This window comes from Syngnathus scovelli, chromosome 13 (genome assembly GCF_024217435.2).
Source record: "Syngnathus scovelli strain Florida chromosome 13, RoL_Ssco_1.2, whole genome shotgun sequence".
Taxonomy (NCBI): Eukaryota; Metazoa; Chordata; class Actinopteri; order Syngnathiformes; family Syngnathidae; genus Syngnathus; species Syngnathus scovelli.
The window spans coordinates 15134914-15156264 of NC_090859.1; the positions used below are offsets into that span (position 1 = coordinate 15134914).

Consider the following 21351-nt stretch of genomic DNA (forward strand, 5'->3'; position numbering starts at 1 on the left):
GGACACCGGCCCTCGAAGACCAGAATTGCCCACCCCTGCTATAGGATGTGCGCATGACTGTAAAGTGGCAAACCAAACCAAACCAAACCATCCCAGCGCCAAAATGTCCTCCGCGGAACGGAGCGGCCCGTAAGCAGAGCAGGACAGAGCCAACATGGTCGCCGCGGCGCGCAGTTTCCCGGGCGCCATATTGGCTCACTCGTGCTGCGTTACCCGCCTGCCAGGAAATTTGAGATCTCCGTCGTTGAGTCGCATTTATTACTCATTGATTCGAGTCACTTCTTCTCCTCATACTTGTGCTTGAAGTGTCAAATGTGTTTTAACATACAAGTCAGTACGTATACACGAGGTGGTGCTTCGTTTTACGTACGTAGCTTTTCGTCAAGCATATACCCTGCATGATGTAAATCATGTATATGCACACATATGTGAATCCATGGAAGTGTGATTTGTCCTATCTTGGCCCATACATCGCCTGCAATGTTGCTTCTTCCACTTGAGAAAGTATCGTCCGCACGTTTTCAACACGTCGACTCGTCCTTTGTCCTACTATTTGAACGCCGCAAGGCTTCGAGAAGGCGGGGCCTGCCGCGGAGTTCAGTCACATGACCCGCCTCGGAGTCAGCCTGACCAATTCCAATATGGTGGCCAGCTTGGCAGGTCTTCGCTTGCTGTTGATGATAGTGTTGATGGTATTGTTGTCGTGCGGGATCCGGTTGGGCTTGTGCGAGCAGGCGGCGGCCCCGCCGCCCGTCGTGCGCCTGCGCCCGGAGGACCCCACGGGCCGCGTGTGGATGAAGGCGGGGATCATCTCGGCGCCCCGGGGATTCTCGTTCAAACTGCGGCTCTTCGGCACCGGCCTGAGGAACCGGACCTGGCCGTGGCTGGCCTTCGCGGCCGGGGATGCGCTCGGCGGGGACCCGTGCGGGGGCGACGACAGACGGCGGCAGGCGGCCTTCCAGGTGAAGCAGCCCTTCGTGGCGGCGGCAGCCGAGGAGGATTGCGGCGGGCTACTGACTGTGGAGGTCCAGCCGGGGAGCGGCGGCGGCGGCGGCAGCAGCAGCAGCAGCAGCAGCAGCAGCAGCAGCAGCAGCGGCGCCGAACAGCAGAACCTCCATCACGTGTGCGTGGAGAGCGGTGGCATATGGACCTCGGCCGGTGAGGACAGGCTGCGCGTCGCCGCGGACGAGCCTCTGCCCTCCGAGCCCATCCCCGCGTGGGGCCTGGCGGTGTTGGTGCCGATGCTGGTGCTCGTCTGCGGGCTGCTAAGGACGGTCCAACTCAGCTTGCTGTGGCTCGACCCGGTCGAGCTTTACGTGCTGCACAGCTGCGGTTCCGAGGAGGAGAAGCGCGCTGCCAAGCGACTGGAGCCGGTCAGGAGGAGAGGGAACTTCCTGGTAAAACAAACAAACAAACAAACAAACAAAAAAACAATAGACTACTCGTGCAAAATCATTCCAATATGCTTTTGAGATGATTCTCATGAGCAAGATAAGGTCCTTGTAAAGTGAAGATGAAAATCTCTTGTAAATTGGACACCACAGGACCAAAAAAAACCCAAACTTTAGTTTTCTCCTGCTTTTGGTCCCAAAAGTGGCCCCGTGACGGAAGTCACGCGAGTGCCGTCCCTCCGTCCGTCCGTCCTTCCTTCCTTCCTTCCTTCCTTCCTTCCTTCCTTCCTTCCTTCCTTCCTTCCTTCCTTCCTTCCTTCCTTCCTTCCGTCCCTGACTTGTCTTTGTTGTTTTTTGGCGCGCACGGCAGGCGTGCTCGCTGCTCTTCCTCTGCGTCCTGGGTCACTCGGCCTCGGCGGTGCTGCTGTACCGGGCGTTGGGCTCGGTGGCGGCGGCCACCTTCGCCGCCGCCTTGGCGCTCTTCTTCCTGGCCGAGCTGCTGCCCCACGTGGTGTGCTCCGGCCACGGCTTCCGGCTGGCCCCGGGCCTCACCTGGCTGGCCCAGGTGAGCATGGTGCTCACCTGCCCGCTCTCCTGCCCCTTGGGCCTGGTGCTGGACCTGGCGCTCAGGCGCGACATCAGCACCTGCTGCATCCGCGAGCGGGCCATGGAGATGATCCGCACCAGCGTCAACGACCCGTACAGGTACAATTAGCATTGCTTTGTTGTCTGGAGTTTTGTCTCTCCCACGTTGCCACGTTGCAGTGAGTTTGTGAAGGAGGAGTTCAGCCGCGGCGCACTGCGCAGCAAGACGGTGGAGGACATCTTGACGCCGCTGAAGGACTGCTTCATGCTGCCCAGCTCCACCCTGCTGGACTTTGCCACCATGTCGGACATCATGCAGAGCGGCTACACGCGGGTGCCCATCTACGAGGAGGAGAGGTGGGTCGCCAAAAGTGCGCTTTGAGTCTCCGGTCCGGTGCGGCCGGCTGATTGCGTGGGCCGACTTGCCTGCGCAGGTCCAACATTGTGGAGATCCTCTACGTGAAGGACTTGGCGCTGGTGGACCCCGACGACTGCACGCCCATGACCACCATCACCAAGTTCTACAACCACCCGCTGCACTTTGTCTTCAACGACACCAAGCTGGACGCCATGCTGGAGGAGTTCAAGAAAGGTCTCGTATAGGCGGGCGCTGGCCGCTCGACTGCCTCCCTCCCTCCCTCCCTCCCTCCCTCCCTCCCTCCCTCGGCGCCAACCTTAGCTTATCGCGTCCAGGAAACTCTCACATGGCCATCGTGCAGAAGGTCAACAACGAGGGCGAGGGCGACCCCTTCTACGAGGTGCTGGGACTGGTCACCCTGGAGGACGTCATCGAGGAGATCATCAAGTCGGAAATTTTGGACGAGTCCGATGGCTACCGTAGGTTCCCTTGAAGCCGCCGACGTTTGGATGGGACGGCTGCCTGGCGTTGTGGACCTTTGGGCTCTTTTGTTTGATTTGGCAGTGGACAGGAAGGTGAAGCGTCCCCTACCCCCCCTGGAGATCCCCCTGGAGCCTCGGGCCGCCCCCGACGAGTTCTCGCTCTTCAAGACGCCCGAAGGCGAGCCCAAGATCAGGACGTCGCCGCAGCTGCTGCTGGCCACTCATCGCTTCCTCTCCAGAGGTGCGTGCGTGCGTGCGTGCGTGCGTGCGTGCGTGCGTGCGTGCGTGTTTCCTTACGCCTCAACTGCGCTCTCCCACGCACGCACGCACGTGCCGTGCGCAGAGGTGGAGCACTTTGGCCCGGCGCGCGTGTCAGAGAAGATCCTTTTCCACCTCCTGCGCCACCCCAGCGTCAACCAGGAGGTGCACTTTGACCCGGGCAACCGCCTCAGCCCCGCCCACTATCTGTACACGCGCAACCACCCGGTGGACTACTTCATATTGCTGCTGCAGGTATGTGCGTGCGTGCGTGCGTGCGTGCGTGCGTGGCAAGGAAGGGCGGCTCAGTGCGCGTGCTGTGACGGCAGGGTCGAGTGGAGGTGGAGATCGGCAAGGAAGGCCTGAAGTTTGACAACGGCGCCTTCACCTATTACGGCGTCTCGGCGCTCACGCTGCCATCCTCAGGTCAGCGTGGGAACTGCACCAACACTCGAGGGATCTTTTTTCCCCTCCACTTTAAACGTGTGCCTCGTACAGTGCATCAGTCGCCGGTGTCGAGTCAACGTCAGTCTCCGCGAGATCCGTTTGATGCGTCCGAGGCCACCACGCCGTCCACTTACTGCCCGGACTACACGGTCCGAGCGCTCACCGACCTGCAGCTGGTCCGGGTACGTGCTCGCGCGTCACGCACTGCGTGTGAGATCTCGAACGCGACTTTGCGTGCATGAAGACGTGACGGGGCGCTCTTTTCCCTCTTGCGCTCGGGCGCAGGTGACCCGGCTGCAGTACCTGAACGCCCTGAGGGCGTCGCGGGGCGGCGGCACCAGCCCAGACCCGCCGGAGATCAAGATCCTTCCCAACAGTCACACCAAACTGCTCAACGAGAGGAACGCGGCGGCGGCGGCGGCGGCGCAAGGTAAGCCGAGCCGGGTCGGCGCTTGGCCTCAGGGGGGCTCTGCCACTTTCTCTTTCCCCTTTCCTGTCCGCTGTACTAATCAAGGCTTCTCTCTCTCTCTCTCTCTCTCTCTCTCGCTCTCTCTCTCTCTCTGCTTCTTTTTTTTTTTGTTCTTTCTTGGCTGACTTTCTCCTCCAGACCTGAACTTCTCTTTCTTTGACACCATAGACAACTACCGCTAGGTGAACGCAAGCGCGCATGCTACATCTCGGCTTATGTGTGTGCGCTTGTACGTGTGCGTGTGTTTGTAACTCTTCAATTCAGACAATGCTTCGCTGCCATTGCGCACATCTCATAGTTTCTTTTTTTTTTTTTTGCTTTATTTTCAGCATTTATCTTAGCATTGCGCTGGTTTCTATTTCGTTCATTTTATGAGTGACGTTTCAAAAAATGTGTCAAATGTATTTTACACTCTAGTTTTAATATTGAAATTAGAAATGGATTTCAATCATTTCCAATGAATCATGTCCCGGCACGTGGCCGCCCCCTGACTCCACTGTCCTGTGCTCTCATTGGTCCGCTTGCGCAGATGCAACAGAAATCGACCAAGACGAGGAAGGCAGCGGCGACGAGGCCCGTGCGTAGCGATCGCCTCTTTAAGCAGCGTTGGCCCGATTGGACGAGACTGCGCTCCATTTCGTTGATGTCATTGTAGTTATCGTCGTCGTCATCATTATTACCATTCCGTTTTGTAAACACTGTGTGTACATTTTTATGATTTGCTTTTGGTGAATTGGGCCGGCCGGTGCCTTTCTTCCAAGTTTAACATTGCCATTGGTCACTTTTGCCGTTTGCGTGCCAAATTATGAGTGTGTGTGTGTGTGTGTGTGCGCGCGCATCCGTCCGTCCGATCAGAAAGCGAGCCGCTCGATCTAGGCCGGATAGTCACGTGAGCTGTCGGGCTGGTTTCCGTGGTTACGCCCAGGGGGTGCTCGGGCTTGGGCGATGCAAAGTGCTTGATAGGAATTTTCTTTGCCAAACATCTCACAGGACAAACACCTAGAATCTTGAAGGACACTTTCAAAACGATCCATCCCATTCCACATTGGATTTGTGCTGAAGTTGCTGTAGCTAGCTCGTGTCTTTGTAGTTGTAGTTTTGTTTGTTGCTGCAACAACAACAACAACAACGACAACGTTTGGATCGCGTGGGAGGGACGTTTTGACTCGTCATCCTTAACTGGAAGCCCAAGCTAGCACCTTGAACCTCGTCCCATTTTCTCTCTGCGTGAGTGTTAGCATCAGCATGCTAACTGAATGAAGTCATAGCCCACATTGCATTGGACGGTATTTATTTTTTATTGGGCACCTGCTGACTCTAGTTCTCAAAATGAAAGCATGCCAAAGCTTTAGCCAAAGCTAATGAGACGCGTTTAGCAACCTGGAAGCTAACATGTCACTTTGGATGTCCTTTGAATGGACTTGACCGGACCGATTGACCTTGAACCATAAGCCAACGTGCTAACTCTCTTGCCTTTGCTGGTCATGACGAAGGTACCGAGGCTAAGATAGTTTGCGGCTATACTCACATTTGTCACGTTGAAAAGATCTTTTGAATGGGTCACCATCTTGTAATTTTGCGCGCATTTAACAGGCTAAGTAAGAGAAGATGACCTAAGATACGGTCGGACAATCGATGTTTCACAATTTAACGAGACGAACGTTTGTTTTGGTAATTCTCTGAAGGTGAATCCAATGACAAACTGAGCGTTTGGGCCTGATTAGCAATTGGCTTGTTCACCAAGTATCACGCATGTTGTCTCATTCTGTGTGTTTGTTGGCTCGCTAGCTCGCTCGCTCGCTCTTGGAACTTGGGATGCTGTCATCTCCCAGCAGAAAATCTTGCTTGATTTCAAGATTTGTTGAAATAGTTTGTTTCTTTTTTTTTGTTGGTATAAAAAGTGAATGTATAAAAGAAAACTGTCAGCCAGGAGCGCAAGGAATTTTAAGTTAGAGAATAGTTTTTAGAGGAGCTTGAACTTGTTCAATCACTTTCTGTCAGTGTTACTTTTTTATAGTTCTATCTGCAGCCGCCATGTTGGATTTAATACTTTCCTAGGAAATAAAGTCAACCCTGTTCTAAATTCACGTTTGGCGTCGTCGTCTGTGTTGTAGCGTCCAAAAAAGGATTCCGCTCTGGTTAACGCTGCGCTGCGCTGCACTGCGCTCGCCATCTTGTTTTCATGCAACTGTTAGCATTTGGTCATGCTAGCTTGTCACGTTAGCGCGTCATTTTGAGTTGTCATGTATTCACACTCACGGAGTTGTGACATTAGCATGATGTCGTCTTGTCACATTTGCATGTTGGTCAGGTCATGGTGAGGCGCTCGAGCGCACGGCAACTCATTGACCTCATGTTTTGTGCACGGACGGACGGACGGCCGGACGGACGGACGGACGGACGGACGGGCTTGTGTGTGCCTGTCTGTGTGTGGCGCCTCTGCCAGTCACATTGCGGGCACATGGCAACAGAATCTAAAAATAGCCCCCTCGCCTGCAGGATCAGGATTGCTTTGAATGCGTTGACATCCTTGCTTCTTCTTTCGCTTCCCTTCCCTTCCCTTCTTCTTTCCCGTCCAGCACATCCTCTCCTATCCATTACTCGTTGTTGTTGATTTTCCTTTCCTTTTCTTTTCTTTTCTTTTCTTTTTTTGTCCAATGAAATATCAACAGCCTGTAATGCGTTGCCGGGGTCAATCTAATCCGCCCGACCGAGCCCGTCCCAATCTGCAGTGCTGACCCACGCCACGGCAACTAGATTGGAGCAATGGCGCTGTTTTGTTGACCTTGGGCCTTTGAAATTCAACCGACAAAATCACTCACCCGTTCGAATGACAGATGACACGCCGTGCACCCGCCTCACGTTGGAATGTTCTCGTCGTCAAAATGTCAAGGGCTGATTCAATGTTACAATTTGCCCCTTGCAAGAGGTTCTTCTTATCATACAAGATCAGCTAGCTACAAGCAGTAGTTGGAGTATGAATTGTCGTGCTCGCCACAGTAGTCAAAGTGCGCTAGCGCTAGCCGTGGCCTCACAAGTCGTGACCACCGCGCAAACGCTAGTGAACGCAGCTTCCAGTTTGAGTTGAGGTTGTCGATGACGCTTCATCTGGCCGGCTCGGCTCGGCTCGGCTGCCTGCGCAGGCAGCCACACTTGATTTGTCTCGCTGCCCGTTGAGGAATTAGCGGCGCTCCCGTTATGCACCGGTGCCACGCTGCTCATGAGTCAGCGTTATGCACCGGTGCCACGCTGCTCATGAGTCAGCGGTCACGCATTGCCCCGATGACCATTCAATATGCTCTGCTTTGATTTCAATTTGATTTATTCTTTATGCTCTGCCACAAACGACTACTTACCGACAAGTCCTGACAGGCCGCTTTTGTGAATTAGGCATTTGCCACGCTACATATAGCGCCGCTAACTCTTCTCATGGTACATTGTGAAGAGACATCTTTGACATTGAAAGTACACTTTGTGGGGCATCTGCTGCTGCTGCTGCTGGTGCTGCTGGTGGTGTACATACTTGTCTAATGAGGATGTGGCGTGGGTCGACACAATCGTGTGCTTGTGAGCCAGCTGACTCCCTGAGCAGGAATGTGTGCGTATTGGGGGGGGGGGGGGGGTTACTCCGCCCACATTCTCCATTGAAACGTGCAGCTGCCAACATCAAGTCAGGGACGCCGCCCATCGGCTAGCAAAGTTGCGCGTGTTAGAAAATGTAAAGCGCAAAAACAGTGGTCGGTTTTGAGTGTGGCGGTTGCAATCGTACGGATGTCGTAGCCGCTTGGAGTAGTGCTGGTGCAATGGTCTAGAAAGTTGTAATGGCTTTCTTTGTTGCAGACGTGGCAGTTGACGGGACGCGACAGGAGCGCTCGTAGCGGCGGGAGCTCTCGTAGCGGCGGGAGCGCTCGTAGCGGCGGGAGCGCTCGTAGCGGCGGGAGCTCTCGTAGCGGCGGGAGCGCTCGTAGCGGCGATCGCACGCCGTCCGCTTGGCCCCCGAAAACGTGGCTGCCGCAGTCCAAGGAGAAAACCAAACGCTCGTTGCAGAGAGCTGGCTGGCAATTTCCAATCGAAGGCTAAGCTATAGTTGACATTGTCATGAAGATACAAAATGAATGAAATCCATTGTGAAGAATTCAGCTCCTTGGAGTTTGTTCCATGGCGTCGAGCGCACAAACAGGTACTGCAAGTGATGCTGCGAGCTGCTAGCTGCTGCCGCCACCTCCGCCCACCGTAGCGCTTACGCTGGCTGTGTCGGTGTGTTGCTGCACCTTTTGTGTTCAAGCACGTTCTTTTGCATTATGTGCTCACTGTTGCTCCATCCAGACAAACTTGATGAAGCCCAACAAACAAAGGAACAAATGTTGGCAATCAACTCAGTTGAAAGAATTTCACATTTTCTTTATTTTGTCATTTCCTTTACACGATACATTTTCCTTTATAAGTATTTGAAAATATCTTTTTTTTGCCGCTGTAATAACTTTCCTATAATCTCGTGTCAATAATATAGTTCTCTGTTGTTGGAAAAGAAAAAAAAGGAAAAAGAACATCCACGGACGTGTTAGCAGCATCTCTTGCTGATGTTTGCTTTTTTTAAAAATTTTTTTTGTCCTGACTCCCGAGTGAGGTGACGGCAAAGGTGTTTGTTTGGGGGGGGGGGGAGCCCTGAACGCCGCCCTCCTCTGCCGGTATTGCTAAAAATGAGCCCTGGCTGTAATTTTCGGCTGACTTCACCCCCCTCGTCAATCATGTGGCGGGCAGTGATTGGTTTTTTTTTTCTGTTTGTTATGTTTTCTCCCCTGTGCGTGAGACTTCTATTGGCAGGCTGCTCCTCCAAACCTGCTAAGCATCCCACGACGCAAACGACAACGAGGAGGACACCGAGAACCTCTCAGCCTCCAAGACACGCACTTAAGTCACGATTGGAACACTACCGAGTCCGACTTGGGTGCCAAATGGCACCGTAGCAGCACGAGGCTGATGAACGCTCGTGTACTCTTTATTCTTTTTTTTTTTCCTCCAATGCTGCCTGCTGTGGCTGTACGGGCGGGCGCGCGCGCGCAGACGCGCACGTACGGCGGAGGCGGCGTGCGTGCGCGCGCGCGCTCTCTCTCAGTCGTCATCCACGTCGTCGCCCTCCGACTCGTCCCGCCTCTCGTAGATCTTGTCCCGGTGGCGCTCTTGGATCTCCTTCATCTCGTCGGCGTAGCGGCTGAAGGCGCCGCCGAACTTGGCCCAGGCCTTGAAGGGCACCGTGATGGAGTTCCGGTAGCTGGGCTTCACTTCGCTGACGCGCAGGAACACGCCGTACTTGTTGGAGCCCACGTCGAAGAAGAAGCGCTTGGAGTCCACCATGATGGAGGTGCCCTCCGGGAGCTCGCCGAAGCCCCCCGCCGCCATGCCGCCTGCGCCGCCGCAGGCCAGCTCGTCGTCGTCGCCGCCGTAGTCGTCGATGAGCTTGGCCAGGGCGTCTCGGAACTCGATCAGGCCCTGCGCCGGAAGGGCTATGGTCTGGCCGGACAGCATGCCGCCCACCGGGCCGCCCATGCCGAAGCCAGGCCCCCGGTTGACGGTCTGCCGGATCCGCAGGAACCTCCCCCGCTGGTTCTCCTTCAAGTCCAAGTAGTACTTGCGGTTCTCCCGCACCAAAAACTCGCTCTTGAGGGCTCGCCGAGGCCCGCCGTCCTCGCCGGCGGAGGCCTGCGCGATCTGCTCGGGGCTGCTGGGCCCCAGCTGGGCGTAGTGCTCGATAAAGTCCCCGAGGTAGTCGCGCACCTCGGCGGCCACTGACAGAGAGAGGGTCAGCCGACTTTTGGAGCCTCCGGCCCCGACCTCGGCGATCTTGATGAAGCGGCCCTTGCTATTCTGCTTGACGTCCAGGTAGAAGCGCTTGTTCTGGATGTCCAGGCGCTTGGAGGCCAGCTCCTGGGTCTCCTGCTCTCTCTGGAAGTGCTGGAAGCCGCCCCCCACGCCGCCGCTGCTACCGCCGCGCTCACTCCCGCTGTCACCATCCGCCATGTTCAGCTTCTGCCCATCTCCTCCTCTCTGGCAGGCAGGCGCGTCGCCTTCATGCGCGCCGGGGCTGCGCGCGGTTGGAGGCTCGTGATTGGCCCAGCCGCCTGTCGCTCGCCCGCGTCGCCACGGTTACAGCCCTGCCATTCTCCGGCGCCTCTTGTCAGTCACGCCCCCAACGGAGCGCTCACGCGCCATTGGCGGAGAGGCAAGTTCCGGTTGCGAGCTTCCCAAACTATTTTCAGCCTCTAGTGCCGCTCGCGTCAAACGTCGTTTGCATGATGACGTCATGCTTACGAAACGACGCGTCGTGGAAAGCTGCTGGTGAGTGACGTTGAAAGCACAATGCGGCCGCTTTAGCAAAGCACCAAACAGCCACTTGGCACAAACGGCGGGCGGCGGCGGGCGGCGGCGGGCGGGCGGAACGACCGACCGACCGACCGACCGATCGACGTACGCATGCCGTCCGTCCGTGGCAGCCTTTTTCTGCTTGGAAAGCAACATGTGACGCGCCTGTGCCGACAGGAGGCAGCAGACTTTCACCCCGCGATAGGACCGGCCCCTCACTTAGAAAGCAGACTCCATGCTCCATCGCCCCCAAAATGGCTTACAACTTATTATTGTCGTTGACTTTTTTTCGCCCCCTGAGTGAAATATAGTGGAACCCAAGCGGCGCCGCCGTTCTTGCCAAAGTTCCTTATTTTGACGCAACAGATATGTCACGTCTTTTCAGAGTGGCAACGACACTTAACAAAATAGCCTGATGACATCACTTAACAAAATAGCGTGATGACATCACTTTGACTCAAGATGGCATCAATGAAACAAACCTCCTGTTATGTTGCGGGTCAAATTGGGCCAAAGTTCAAAATACTTTGCGTGTGAAGCTTGATGGAGTCCCAAAGTTAAGTTGAGCGCAGCTTCGGGTCAAGAGAAACGCTTGCGTCCAATCGACCCATGAACATTGCAAGCAAAATGAGCACGAGTGCAATGGCGCGCAAATGATGACATGGCCCCATGTCCAGCGTGGAGACCTATATGGTGCCGGTTGGTCTCGGTGGGGGAGGTTGGGTCGCTGACTGCCGCGCCGACTCGTCCCACCGGCTCCATCAAAGCCCGGGGAGCCTTTGAAGGCTTGATAGGGATCAATAGACGAGGGGAAGCGCTCCTGACGACGGAGAAGGCCTTTTCAGACGGGGCGGCAACTGCCGGCCGCCGCTGGCCAATCCGCTCACGCGTGGCGGCACGAGTCGCCGCCATCGGCGCTGGGGGGCTGCTTGCCTTTTAGCTTTAAGCTTCCCAACTACACGGGTTGGCAAAGTTTGACTGACAGACAGACAGACAGACAGACAGACATACAAGAACTCTGCATGTGTGTGAGAGACGCCTTGAGTAGTGGGGCAGGGGGTCCATAACAGTAGCAAACAGGCCCGTTTAAGAGATGAAAGAGCCTGAATGGAGCCAATCAAAGGGCAGTCCGGTGTGTGTGTGTGGGGGGGGGGCATCTCCATGTACTCCTCCTGCAGTCTGCCATCATCCCATGTTCCCAATGCGAGCGTACGTTGCAAGTGATGGCGACAGTATGAAGTCGGGCAAAAAAAGTTCAATCCAACTCAACTGTTTGTAGGCGGCCATGATGGTTTTGCTGTCGCCAAAGCTCCTTTCGATGTCCGCGGAGGTGCGTGGCTGAGGTGTGTCTATTGGCAGGAAGGTCGTGGGGGGGTCTAGACTCACTGGAGCCTCATTGAGACTGAATGACTGCACTTGTGAGGGGAGGGTGCCAAGGAAGGGCTGTACCCTTTCATGTGCGTAGAGGCGGGCCGCCGCCTATAAAAACAGCAGTGCGTCCCCCCCACTCCGCCCCTCCAGGAGGACGCTCACTTACCTGAACACACCACAGACGTCATGAGAGGACACTTTTCCATTGAGTGGATGGCGCAAAGCAGCCGGCAGCGACCCGCCGCCAGCGTCAGCGGGGCGGCTCTCGCCGGCGCCAGCACCGAGAGCCTGCCGGGGTTCTACCGGAGGGCCCGTGACGACAGTGGAGGAGCCCCAGCCAAGAGGCCCAAGATGGACACCGGGGAGCACAGCAAAAGTGGTAAGTCTGACACACACACACACACACACACACACACACACACATGCGCACAATGGACTTGAGTCATTCTTTTCAGACAATGAAATGTTACATGATTTTTAAGCTAACTGAAAACTGTTGATCATTTCAAAAGATATTTTTTCTACAATATAGAAATGAATGAAATGCTGTACATTAAACATCAAAGTGAATTTTGCACACTAAAAAAAATGGTATCCAACAATTTCGTAAGATATTATTTTCTACAGTATACAAATGAATGAAATGCTGGACATTAAACATCAAAGTGAATTTTGCACACTAAAAAAATGGTATCCAACAATTTCGTAAGATATTTTTTTCTACAGTATAGAAATGAATGAAATGCTGGACATTAAACATCAAAGTGAATTTTGCACACACACAAAAATGGTATCCAACAATTTCGTTGAATTTTGAAAAAAATGTTGTCAAATCATTCCAACGTGAGAAATAAGTTGTGCTGGCAGCTCCGGAGGCAGAGGAGGAGACGTCGGGCTACGAGAGCGAGCGTTCCCTCTCGCCGCCGCCGCCCCCGTCCGGCAGGAGGCCGCGCACGGCCTTCACGGCAGAGCAGATTGGCAGCCTGGAGCGAGCCTTCAAGAGGAACGCCTACCTGGGCACGCAGGACAAGGCGCAGCTCTGCAGCAAACTCAACTTGTCCGACAAACAGGTCCGCTTGCGCTCGCGTCTGAGCTAGGCTAGCCCATGCTAGTCACGCTAGCCCATGCTAGCTAGTCACGCAGCCCACTTTGCTTCGAATGCCGCCGAGATTTGAACTAGCAAACAGCACGCTCTCGGGTGCTTTGCTGCCATCTGGTGGCACCGACACGCAGTCACAAAAGCAATGTGAATGTCAAGTGAGCAAGCGAACAATTTTTATTTCCACGACAATTTGGACTTTTCCTCTGTGTGATATTGATCGATCACGCATCTTTTTCCTGCCTGACATTGTTTTGGTTTGTTTTGTTTTTCTTCTTCCTCCCCTCTTGTCACCGTGACGACGACGCAGATCCGAAACTGGTTCCAGAACCGGCGCATGAAGCTGAAGCGGACGGTGCAGGACGCCCTGGCGGCGCACGCCTGCCAGGCCAGCGCCGCGTCGCGCTTCGGCCCCTACCCTGAGCTGCGGGGGTTCGGGCCGGCGCCGTACCCGCTCTACCACCACCCCGTGCCGCTGCCGCTTCAGGACGGCGCTTTGGCTCAGCCGCCACCTCCGCACAACCTGCAGTACGCCTCGCCTCTGGACTCGCTCTACCGATACGGTGGCGTGCCGGGCGCCGTGTTGCCCGCCGCCGCCGCCGCCGTCGCCGCCGCCGCCGCCGCCACACCCCCTTCCCCGACTCCGCCTCCTCTGATGGCAGCCTACGCGGCCGCGTACTACTGACAGACAGACAGACAGACAGACAGACAGACAGACAGACACAGTGGCTCTGTCTCGCTCGGTGGACCTTGGTATTGTCTATTTTGTTTGCGTGATGATTTGTGTATTTCTCCCTCGATTGCAATAAAATGCAGCCATGCATGTTGCCTAGCTCTGGTCCTCACTGGGGCGACTGGTCGCCGACAAGCCAAGACGTGGTCACCAGTTAGCGACTCATTTAAGTCTGCATTCAAAGCACTGACTGTAAGGAAAGGCACAGCTAGAAAACTAATTGACGTCATGACGTGTCCTACATTTGAGGGAATAGGGGGCGCTTGTCGTTTAGAAACTTCGATCAGCTGCTTGAACTTTGACGTCACTGCCTGTTCTCGAATTTGCTTTCTTTGTGGAGAGAAAAGAAAGAAGGCTTTACTTTCGAAATGCAACATTTGTACACCCACGCGGTCCAAAAAGTGGCGTTTATTGCCAGTAAAAAAAATCGTGTTCGTCACGCCCACTGGCGCGCGCCCACGTGACCAGCGGCACTTCCTCAAGCCGCAGCTCGCACACGTCGTCATCTTCTTGCAACTCAGGCTAGGCTGATTTTCTTTCTGCCTTGAATGCTGCGTGTCTTCGCCGCTTTTGTCTTTCGTGTCTCCCTCCGTTTGTGTTGCGGTGATGCTCGTGGGAGTGTTGAGCGTGCTCGCGCTGGGCGCCGTGCTCACCTGCGGCGCGAGGCGCGTGCTCGGCGGCGGGGGGCCCGGCAGCAACATCGTCCTCATCGTCACCGACGACCAGGACCAAAACCTCGAGGGCATGGTGAGTATGCGTAGTCGCTCGGCAGGCAGCTGACCTTTGGAGCGACCTCCTTGGAGAAACATTTGACGGTTTGCTTTGGAAACCCCGCGTGCAGTGCACTTTCCCCCGAGCCAAATGCCTCTTCCCGTTTGATTTGTTGCCACCGTGCGCGGTTTCCGTCGAGCTTTGGCGTCACTGGCGTTTACTCCCCATCAAGCGGTGGCGTGGCGTGGCGTGGCGTGGCGGGCTTGGTTTGGAGCCGGGGCATAATTGCGCACAACAATTTGCTGTCCTCCTTGATTGGAATCGAATGAATTGAATCCGAGTTAAAAGTTAAAAAAGTTAAAGTCCCAATGATCATCGTCACACACACATCTGGGTGTGGTGAAATTTGTCCTCTGCATTTAACCCATCCCCATGTGATTTTTAATCCATCCCCTGGGGGAGAGGGAGGGGAGCAGTGAGCAGCAGCTGTGCCGCGCACGCTCGGGAATCATTTGGTGATCTAACCCCCCAATTCCAACCCTTAATGCTGAGTGCCAAGCAGGGAGGCAATGGGTCCCATTTTTATAGTCTTTGGTATGACCCGGCCGGCCGGCCGGGGTTTGAACCCACAACCTTCCAGTCTCAGGGCGGACACTCTACTACTAGGCCACTGAGCTGGTAAGTTCTCGTCTTCCAACGCGTTGTTTATTTTGTCCCAACACGCCAGCGCCGCTGTGTTTTTGGGTTTTCCCGCAGGTCAGTTCTCTCTGCCGATCGACAAGCGTCAGTTGTACGAGTTTGACATCCGCACGCCGCTGCTGGTGCGCGGCCCCGGCGTGAAAGCCAACGTCACGCTGAAGGTCACCAAGGAAGCGCCGCCAGATTGGAATTTTGGATTGAAAAGGGGAAGAATGAAGCGCCACGGTCCAGGGTGATGGTTTTGATTGTTGCCCCCTCCCCCCCAGGCTCCCGTGTTGAACATTGATCTGGCGCCGACCATTCTGGACATCGCCGGCATCAACGCGTCGGCCGCCAACTTGGACGGGCAGTCCTTCCTGCCTCTGATGGTCGGCCGATGACGTCCCCCTCGCTCGGAAAGCGTGGCCCCCGGCCTAACGTGTCGTCCTTGTTGTGCGCCAGGCGCCGTGGTTGCGCAAGGGCTCTGCGCGTCCCTTCTTCCTGGTGGAGCACACGGGGGAGGGGCTGTCCAGCGCAGACCCCAGCTGCCCCGAGATGGGGCCCGGCCTGTCGGTGAGCGGCCGGCCGTTTGTCGGACGGAATTGTCGGATTGTCAATGCTGACTCCGGTGAGCACGGTCGTTTGAATTTGCCGCCTCAGCAATGTTTCCCCGACTGCGTGTGCGAGGACTCCTTCAACAACACGTACGCCTGCGTCAGGACGCTGGACGGACGCGACGACATGCAGTACTGCGAGTTCGCCGACAGCGAGGTAAGCGCACGCGCGATGGCAATGTAGCCGCTCAGCAGCCGGTCAAGGTGCTGCGTGTGGCAAAATCTCCACGAGCCTCTTTTTGCGCCACCAGTCGTTTGTGGAGGTGTACAACCTGACCTCGGACCCCCACCAGCTGGAGAACATTGTGAAGAAGGTGGACCCGGCCGTGCTGCAGACCATGAACCAGCGCCTCATCAAGCTGCAGTCCTGCCAGGGCGTCGGCTGCCGGGCCCTCTCCACGTGAGGGAGATGTGAGATTTTCTTTAGCACCGGCCACGAGGACCTATTTCTTTTGTTTGGCCGGCGAAAGGTGCGCTCCACTTCCTCTTTAGTTCCCCATTGCGCCACAAGATGAAGCCTTGTGTCGCCGCCGTTAATCACTCCTTTTCTTTTTTGGGGTTTGCATTTGATCAATTTGAATGTTGCTGTCTGTCGCCGCCGTGAGCCCGCTAAGTGATAGCGAGGAGCCACGTGTAATTGCCTCACGTGCGAAAGGGATGCCCTGAAATGGCACTGCCAAAACCAAGCTCCTCCTCCCATTCCAACTTAGTGGCCTAGGTGCCACCTTTTGGACACTTTTCACAAATGACTCCTTGTTGCAATTTTGAAACCAGGAATCTCACTTGTGACAGTTGGAAGGTGAACTCTGCAAACTGCGCCAAGTAGCTCAGCCTGTCGGCAGCGCAAATGGAACGCAAGTTTGTCTTTTCAAATGATTCAGTCACTTTTGAAATGAAATTGCATAGCCTTTGAAGTGTTTTGCCGCAAGTGTTTGCACTGCCCAAGCCTTCCTTCCATGTGAATGATTGCACTGTGACAAATGAAAATAAATCCAAAATAGTCTTTCATGAATGTGCTTTACATTTGTTTTCAATTCCATTTTCAATTGGGCTTAAATTGGAAACTGGTGTATAATAAGAATAATAATAATCAGATTTGTCGGAGAAAGTCTGTCACAAACAAAGATGGCCTGAATGGCAAAGGCCGTGCAAAAGCAGAAAGCTTATTGTCTCTGCTTTTTGCTCAGAAGCCGGTGGTTTTGGTGAAACGCACACACACACACACACACACACACACACACACACACACGCTTCAAGACGAGGACCAATAGTTACAAACAAAACAAAATCAGTGAGTGAGTGAACATGACTACATTTTTTTTTGCCGCCCCACCCCTCTTTTTATTTTTTCAAGTAGGCCATCGCAAACAACCCGGCGAGTGTCCGTCATGGGCAATTTCTAAAATAAATTGGAGAAACGAAACGGCTGGCTTTCCGCGACAGCAAACGGGAAGTTGACGGCCGTCACAGATATTTGTACACTTGCTTCTCCTGCAGCGTCTGCACGTCCAGCTTGACGGGACATTTGTAGAAGTGCGACAGCAGCGACTCGGCGTATCCAATCAGGAAGTAGAATTTCTGCGGCGACAGCTTTTGCAGCATGAGGGCGCACACCGTCAGCGCGTTGCCACGCCGCTTGATCACCAGCTCGTCGGCCAGGCAGCCGTGGAAGGTGCCGAACATCAAGCGACGGATGAAGGCGTCTTCGACGGCGCGCTCCGCCGCGCCGTCCTCGCCTTTGAGGTTACCTGGCAGGGATGAAAATAAACATGGGCGGGCGCCAAAGGGCAAAATGAACCAATTTGGCGAAGGTCATGTTTCCAGACGCACTGGTGTGCTGCGATAGCCATCCTTTGTGGTGGGCGATGTGGTGAGGTTTCAGGGCTTGTTCGTAGGTCAGAGGACGATCGCCTTTCCCCACTCTGATGCGAGCAGCTCGGTTCTGCCCGGCAAAAGAATCACGAGCCGGTCATCATCTCGGAGTTGGGCAAATGCGGCGTGACGTCACCGTTGTGTTTACCTTGCAGCAAACTGCTGTGACGTGAAGGTTTCGGCTCCCGAGTGTACTTGGCCTGCTCGCTGCAGCCTGCACCGAAAACAAATCATCGGGGTTGCAAGCATTTCAGGAATGTTTCTCTTTTGGTACTACCCCACCCCCGGATAGCTGCTGCAGCACCGTTCTCAGTAACAAACAATAAAGTAGAAAGTCAAAGTCAAAAGAAGAACAGTCAAATGCTCCTGGGAAATGCCTTTTAATCGCTTTACCCACCAGGAACCTCAAGCATCCTGTGCTGCTCAAGGGCGTCGCCATCTTGCTTTCACTGTTTACGAGGCTAACACAACTTACATTCACTTTGCCCTTGTTTTGGCACAACATACAACAGACAATTCATAAAATTGAATTAACGAAGGAACTCATTGAATCGAGTTTGATTTATATGTATCAATTTGAAAATAAATGTAGAACTCGGTGCGGAACAATATAATTTCTCTCGTAACGGATGACTCTACATGCTGGAACCGGATGTAGACTAAAATAAATGTAAAAAAATGTTTACTTTGTCGCATTTTTTTCAAATAGGTCAACTAATTAGGTTCGCCTATGAAATGTATAATTGAGTGCTACCTTATTTTCTTGGTGTTTGTTTGATTCATAGTAGCGGGGTGGTTTGTTCCTGTCACACTCAGCGTAAAGTCAACTTATTTTGAAAGTGTCCAACCGGATGCGTGGCATTGTTCTGGAAGGAACCCTCGCAGACGTTGAAGAAATGCAAGGCTCCTGGCGTAAACATTGACTGTTTTCTTCTCAAAGTCCGCTTCTTCTCGCTTCTTCTTCTTCTTCTTCTTCTTCTTTTTTTTTTTTTTTTGTCCACACCAACGGCGCACAGAGCTACAGTGGAGCAACATTGAAGGAGCCACGCGGAAAGTATCGCCATGTCGTCGCCACTCGAGATGACGGAAATGTACGACAACGCGCTGCTCGGCATTCTGCAGCACGTCGGAAACATTCATGACTTTCTTCACGTCTACTTTGGCTTTTTGTACCGCAAGACTGATTTTTATCGACTCCTCTCCGGTCCCGACGACAAGATGGGCTTCCCGCCAGGTGTGGCCGAGAAGATGGTCTTGAAGGTGGGCGGGCTCGCTCGCTCACTCAAGCTTTGAGATGCATGCAACTTGCCCTGCACTTTTTAAGTTTGTGTTCGACCCCGTTCCCTAAATGTTTACATTTAATCAGCATTTCTGGCAAGGTTTGACGACGCATTGGAGCGTTGACGATTTAACGAGTCAGCTGGCTTCCGTACCAAAATGATAGGCGTTCAAAACCGTTTGCCATTATGCTTGTATTTGCATGAATCAATTGGTCGGTCCCTCGCAGCCATTTCATGAACGTTTAAGCCACAATTTCATTTATTGACTGACGTTCACAGTCTTAAAAAGTTCAATCTGCCCCTTTTCCTGCGCAGACGTTCAAGGTGTTTGAGAAGTTTTCCGAGGAGATGCGGAAAATGCAAAAGCAGCACAGGGACGAAATGGCAGCCGCTCCAGCGGCGATCCAGGAGCTGGAGGTCACGTCTGAGGCGACGCAAGCGGCGGCGACTCAAGCGGCGGCGACTCAAGCGGCGGCGACTCAAGCGGCGAGCTCCTCGGCGTCATCGGATCCCGTTGCGGAGTCTGAACCCTCAGCCATACCTCAGGCTGCTGGCCCTGGCGGCGTGGCTCAAATGGACGGGAAGGCTGCGGCGTCCCACTCAGACAAGTCCGTTTTTGCCCATCATTCATTCATTCAAAACAAAAGCATAACAGGAGGGTGATGTTTCCCAGCGTCCCTGAACACTAAGATTTCCCGTTGTCCCTCGTTGCGACATGTCTCTCTCTCTCTCTCTCGCTCTGTCTGGGCCGCGTCACTTTTCCCAGTGTCCCTGCAGCATGGAGACGACACTTTGCTCTTTTTGTTCCCAGGCCAAACAGGATTGGGTCAGCGTTGGACTCGGACAGCTACAACGGTGCCGTGCGGGACAAGTACCAGTGGTCTCAGGACTACAACGACGTGGAGGTGCGCGTCTTTGTGCCCGAGGAGGTGGTCAAAGGCAAGCAGGTGAGCGAGCCCCTTTGCGGTGGTGGTGGCGGCGGCGCCGCCGGCGATCATGTCATTGGTGCACGCGTGCCTGTTCCCAGGTGAGCGTGAGCCTGCGCAACGACGGCATGCGCGTTTGCGTGCGCGCGGGGACCGAAGAGCAGACGCTGGTGGAGGGCAAATTCTCGCACAAGATCAACACGGAGAATTCCCTGTGGAGCCTCGAACCGGGAAAATGCGTCGTGGTAATGGACCGAGCGCATCGCACCTCAGCGGCGCACATTCTCACGTGGTCTTCTTGCCGTCCTTTCTTTGGCCCTTGATTTCGCCATCCTGCGGCCAGCTGTCTCTGAACAAGTCGTCGGAGGTGTGGTGGAAGTGCGTCCTGGAGGGCGAGGAGGAGATCGACGTGGACTCGCTGAACCGCGAGCGCTCCATGGCCAGCGTGGACGAGGAGGAGCACGCCGTCCTCGACCGCCTCACCTTTGACTACCACCAGAAGCTGCAGGGCAAGCCGCAGAGTCACGAGATGGTCGGTGCCGTGTCTCTCTGTGGGTTCTGTGCGACCATGTGTTTCATGGATGCTTATTTGCAGAAGGTGCACGAAATGCTGAAGAAGGGTTGGGAGGCGCAGGGCTCGCCGTTCAAGGGCCAGCAGTTCGACCCGTCCATGTTCGACATCCCGCCCGGCGCCGTGCAGTTCTGAGCCTTCGGCGCCGCGCAGTTCCGAGCCTTCGGCGCCGCGCAGTTCCGAGCCTTCGGCGCCGCGCAGTTCCGAGCCTTCGGCGCCGGACGTCCCGCCGCTTGCAACATCCTGTCGGTTGGCGACATCGCCGATCGCTCCGAGCGAAAGGATGAAGGGGACAAAATGGAGGCTCTCGTCCGTCTTCCTTGAGGACAAAAACAAGTCGTGTTCAAAAAAACGCTCGGCAAACGCCACACCACGCCTAATACCCAGACGAGGGACAAAGCTATTTCGGAAATGAAATAAAAAACAAACGTCACAGTGTTGCATGAGCTTGCTAATGTTTCATTAGATTTGATTTGAGTGCTGTCTTCGCAACACGTGACGATGTGACGCTTAGAAATTGGGCTGATGTCGTTTGTCTTTCGGCCACGAGAGGGCAGCATGCGTCAAGTTGAGGACGGCTGAAAAAGATTTTCGGCTCGTTAGTGTTGCGAGTACAAATTTGAATGCTGCTGAGCTCGTAACCGAAGCTCGCTTCATAACTCGCAAGGCCACGCCCATTAGAGGCCCGAATGAATTTGGGCTTAGAGGTCCCAAGATGTCATTGATCATGCGTTCACTCCCATCATCCTTCTTTATCTCCTTTCCTACCCTCATGCGTCCTAATTGCCTTCCCTGGCCCCCTTCTAACCTTTCTTCCTCCAAATGTATGGCTCCCCTCCCCCATCCTTTGGTCGCCCCCAAACCCTTTACACTCCCCCACCCCCCCCAAATCAGTCATGTTATGTGTTATTCTAGGTCATGAACAGCAGCCATTTCCCTGGAATGTTCCAGCGCTTGCCAAAGCCTCCCCATTGGAATGCATACACAAGCTAGGAAGCATGCGTGTGCGCCGCTCACCATGGCAACCAGCTGCTTCGGGCGTGTGCGCAGATGCCGTTTCCAAAATGACAAATGTCAAAAATCATGCCCAAATGTTCCACCTTCCGCCTACCATTCCCTGGTGGACGTTCAGCCCCAATGAGTTGT

The 21351-nt window shown here is 54.5% G+C and overlaps 6 protein-coding genes across 13 annotated transcripts; 4 read left to right on the forward strand and 2 right to left on the reverse strand.

Annotated features, from left to right (window-relative positions):
• The first annotated feature begins 46 nt into the window (after window positions 1-46).
• Window positions 47-8560, forward strand: LOC125979377 (metal transporter CNNM3). 5 transcript variants are annotated; one of them, XM_049737530.2, is made up of 11 exons: window positions 47-1397; window positions 1762-2096; window positions 2157-2333; window positions 2411-2568; window positions 2670-2813; window positions 2899-3057; window positions 3160-3329; window positions 3404-3703; window positions 3807-3951; window positions 4129-4172; window positions 7831-8560. In XM_049737530.2, the coding sequence occupies exons 1-10, from the start codon at window positions 606-608 to the stop codon at window positions 4170-4172; spliced, it is 2424 nt and encodes an 807-aa protein (XP_049593487.1). In that variant the 5' UTR covers window positions 47-605; the 3' UTR covers window positions 7831-8560. The 5 variants fall into 5 exon arrangements, with proteins under 5 accessions (XP_049593487.1, XP_049593486.1, XP_049593489.1 ...); XM_049737529.2 differs by lacking the exon at window positions 7831-8560 and adding an exon at window positions 4510-6077 and having other exon boundaries at window positions 4129-4171; XM_049737533.2 differs by lacking the exons at window positions 4129-4172; window positions 7831-8560 and adding an exon at window positions 4510-6077 and having other exon boundaries at window positions 50-1397; window positions 3404-3500; window positions 3573-3703; window positions 3807-3950.
• LOC125979407 (transcriptional regulator protein Pur-beta) lies at window positions 8367-10175 on the reverse strand. The gene has a single exon (XM_049737607.2). It carries the CDS (start codon window positions 10006-10008, stop codon window positions 9103-9105), a length of 906 nt encoding a protein of 301 aa, XP_049593564.1. The 5' UTR covers window positions 10009-10175; the 3' UTR covers window positions 8367-9102.
• Window positions 10176-10365: 190 nt separating this feature from the next.
• On the forward strand, window positions 10366-13643 carry ved (ventrally expressed dharma/bozozok antagonist). The gene is made up of 3 exons (XM_049737615.2): window positions 10366-12100; window positions 12589-12791; window positions 13131-13643. Exons 1-3 carry the CDS (start codon window positions 11908-11910, stop codon window positions 13503-13505), a joined length of 771 nt encoding a protein of 256 aa, XP_049593572.1. The 5' UTR covers window positions 10366-11907; the 3' UTR covers window positions 13506-13643.
• A 325-nt stretch (window positions 13644-13968) lies between these two features.
• gnsb (glucosamine (N-acetyl)-6-sulfatase (Sanfilippo disease IIID), b) lies at window positions 13969-16568 on the forward strand. The gene is made up of 6 exons (XM_049738949.2): window positions 13969-14330; window positions 14939-15124; window positions 15230-15331; window positions 15405-15515; window positions 15603-15713; window positions 15808-16568. The coding sequence occupies exons 1-6, from the start codon at window positions 14160-14162 to the stop codon at window positions 15958-15960; spliced, it is 834 nt and encodes a 277-aa protein (XP_049594906.1). The 5' UTR covers window positions 13969-14159; the 3' UTR covers window positions 15961-16568.
• A 302-nt stretch (window positions 16569-16870) lies between these two features.
• mrps24 (mitochondrial ribosomal protein S24) lies at window positions 16871-18081 on the reverse strand. The gene is made up of 4 exons (XM_049737625.2): window positions 17826-18081; window positions 17577-17642; window positions 17387-17498; window positions 16871-17304 (listed from the first exon to the last, which is right to left on the reverse strand). Exons 1-4 carry the CDS (start codon window positions 17931-17933, stop codon window positions 17021-17023), a joined length of 570 nt encoding a protein of 189 aa, XP_049593582.1. The 5' UTR covers window positions 17934-18081; the 3' UTR covers window positions 16871-17020.
• A 190-nt stretch (window positions 18082-18271) lies between these two features.
• On the forward strand, window positions 18272-20638 carry nudcd3 (NudC domain containing 3). Of its 4 annotated transcripts, none has more exons than XM_049737596.2 (7): window positions 18272-18519; window positions 18608-18662; window positions 19024-19316; window positions 19520-19655; window positions 19736-19879; window positions 19978-20166; window positions 20230-20638. In XM_049737596.2, exons 1-7 carry the CDS (start codon window positions 18491-18493, stop codon window positions 20338-20340), a joined length of 957 nt encoding a protein of 318 aa, XP_049593553.1. In that variant the 5' UTR covers window positions 18272-18490; the 3' UTR covers window positions 20341-20638. The 4 variants fall into 4 exon arrangements, with proteins under 4 accessions (XP_049593553.1, XP_049593552.1, XP_049593551.1 ...); XM_049737597.2 differs by having other exon boundaries at window positions 18274-18519; window positions 18608-18688; XM_049737595.2 differs by having other exon boundaries at window positions 18272-18662.
• Window positions 20639-21351: the final 713 nt, after the last annotated feature.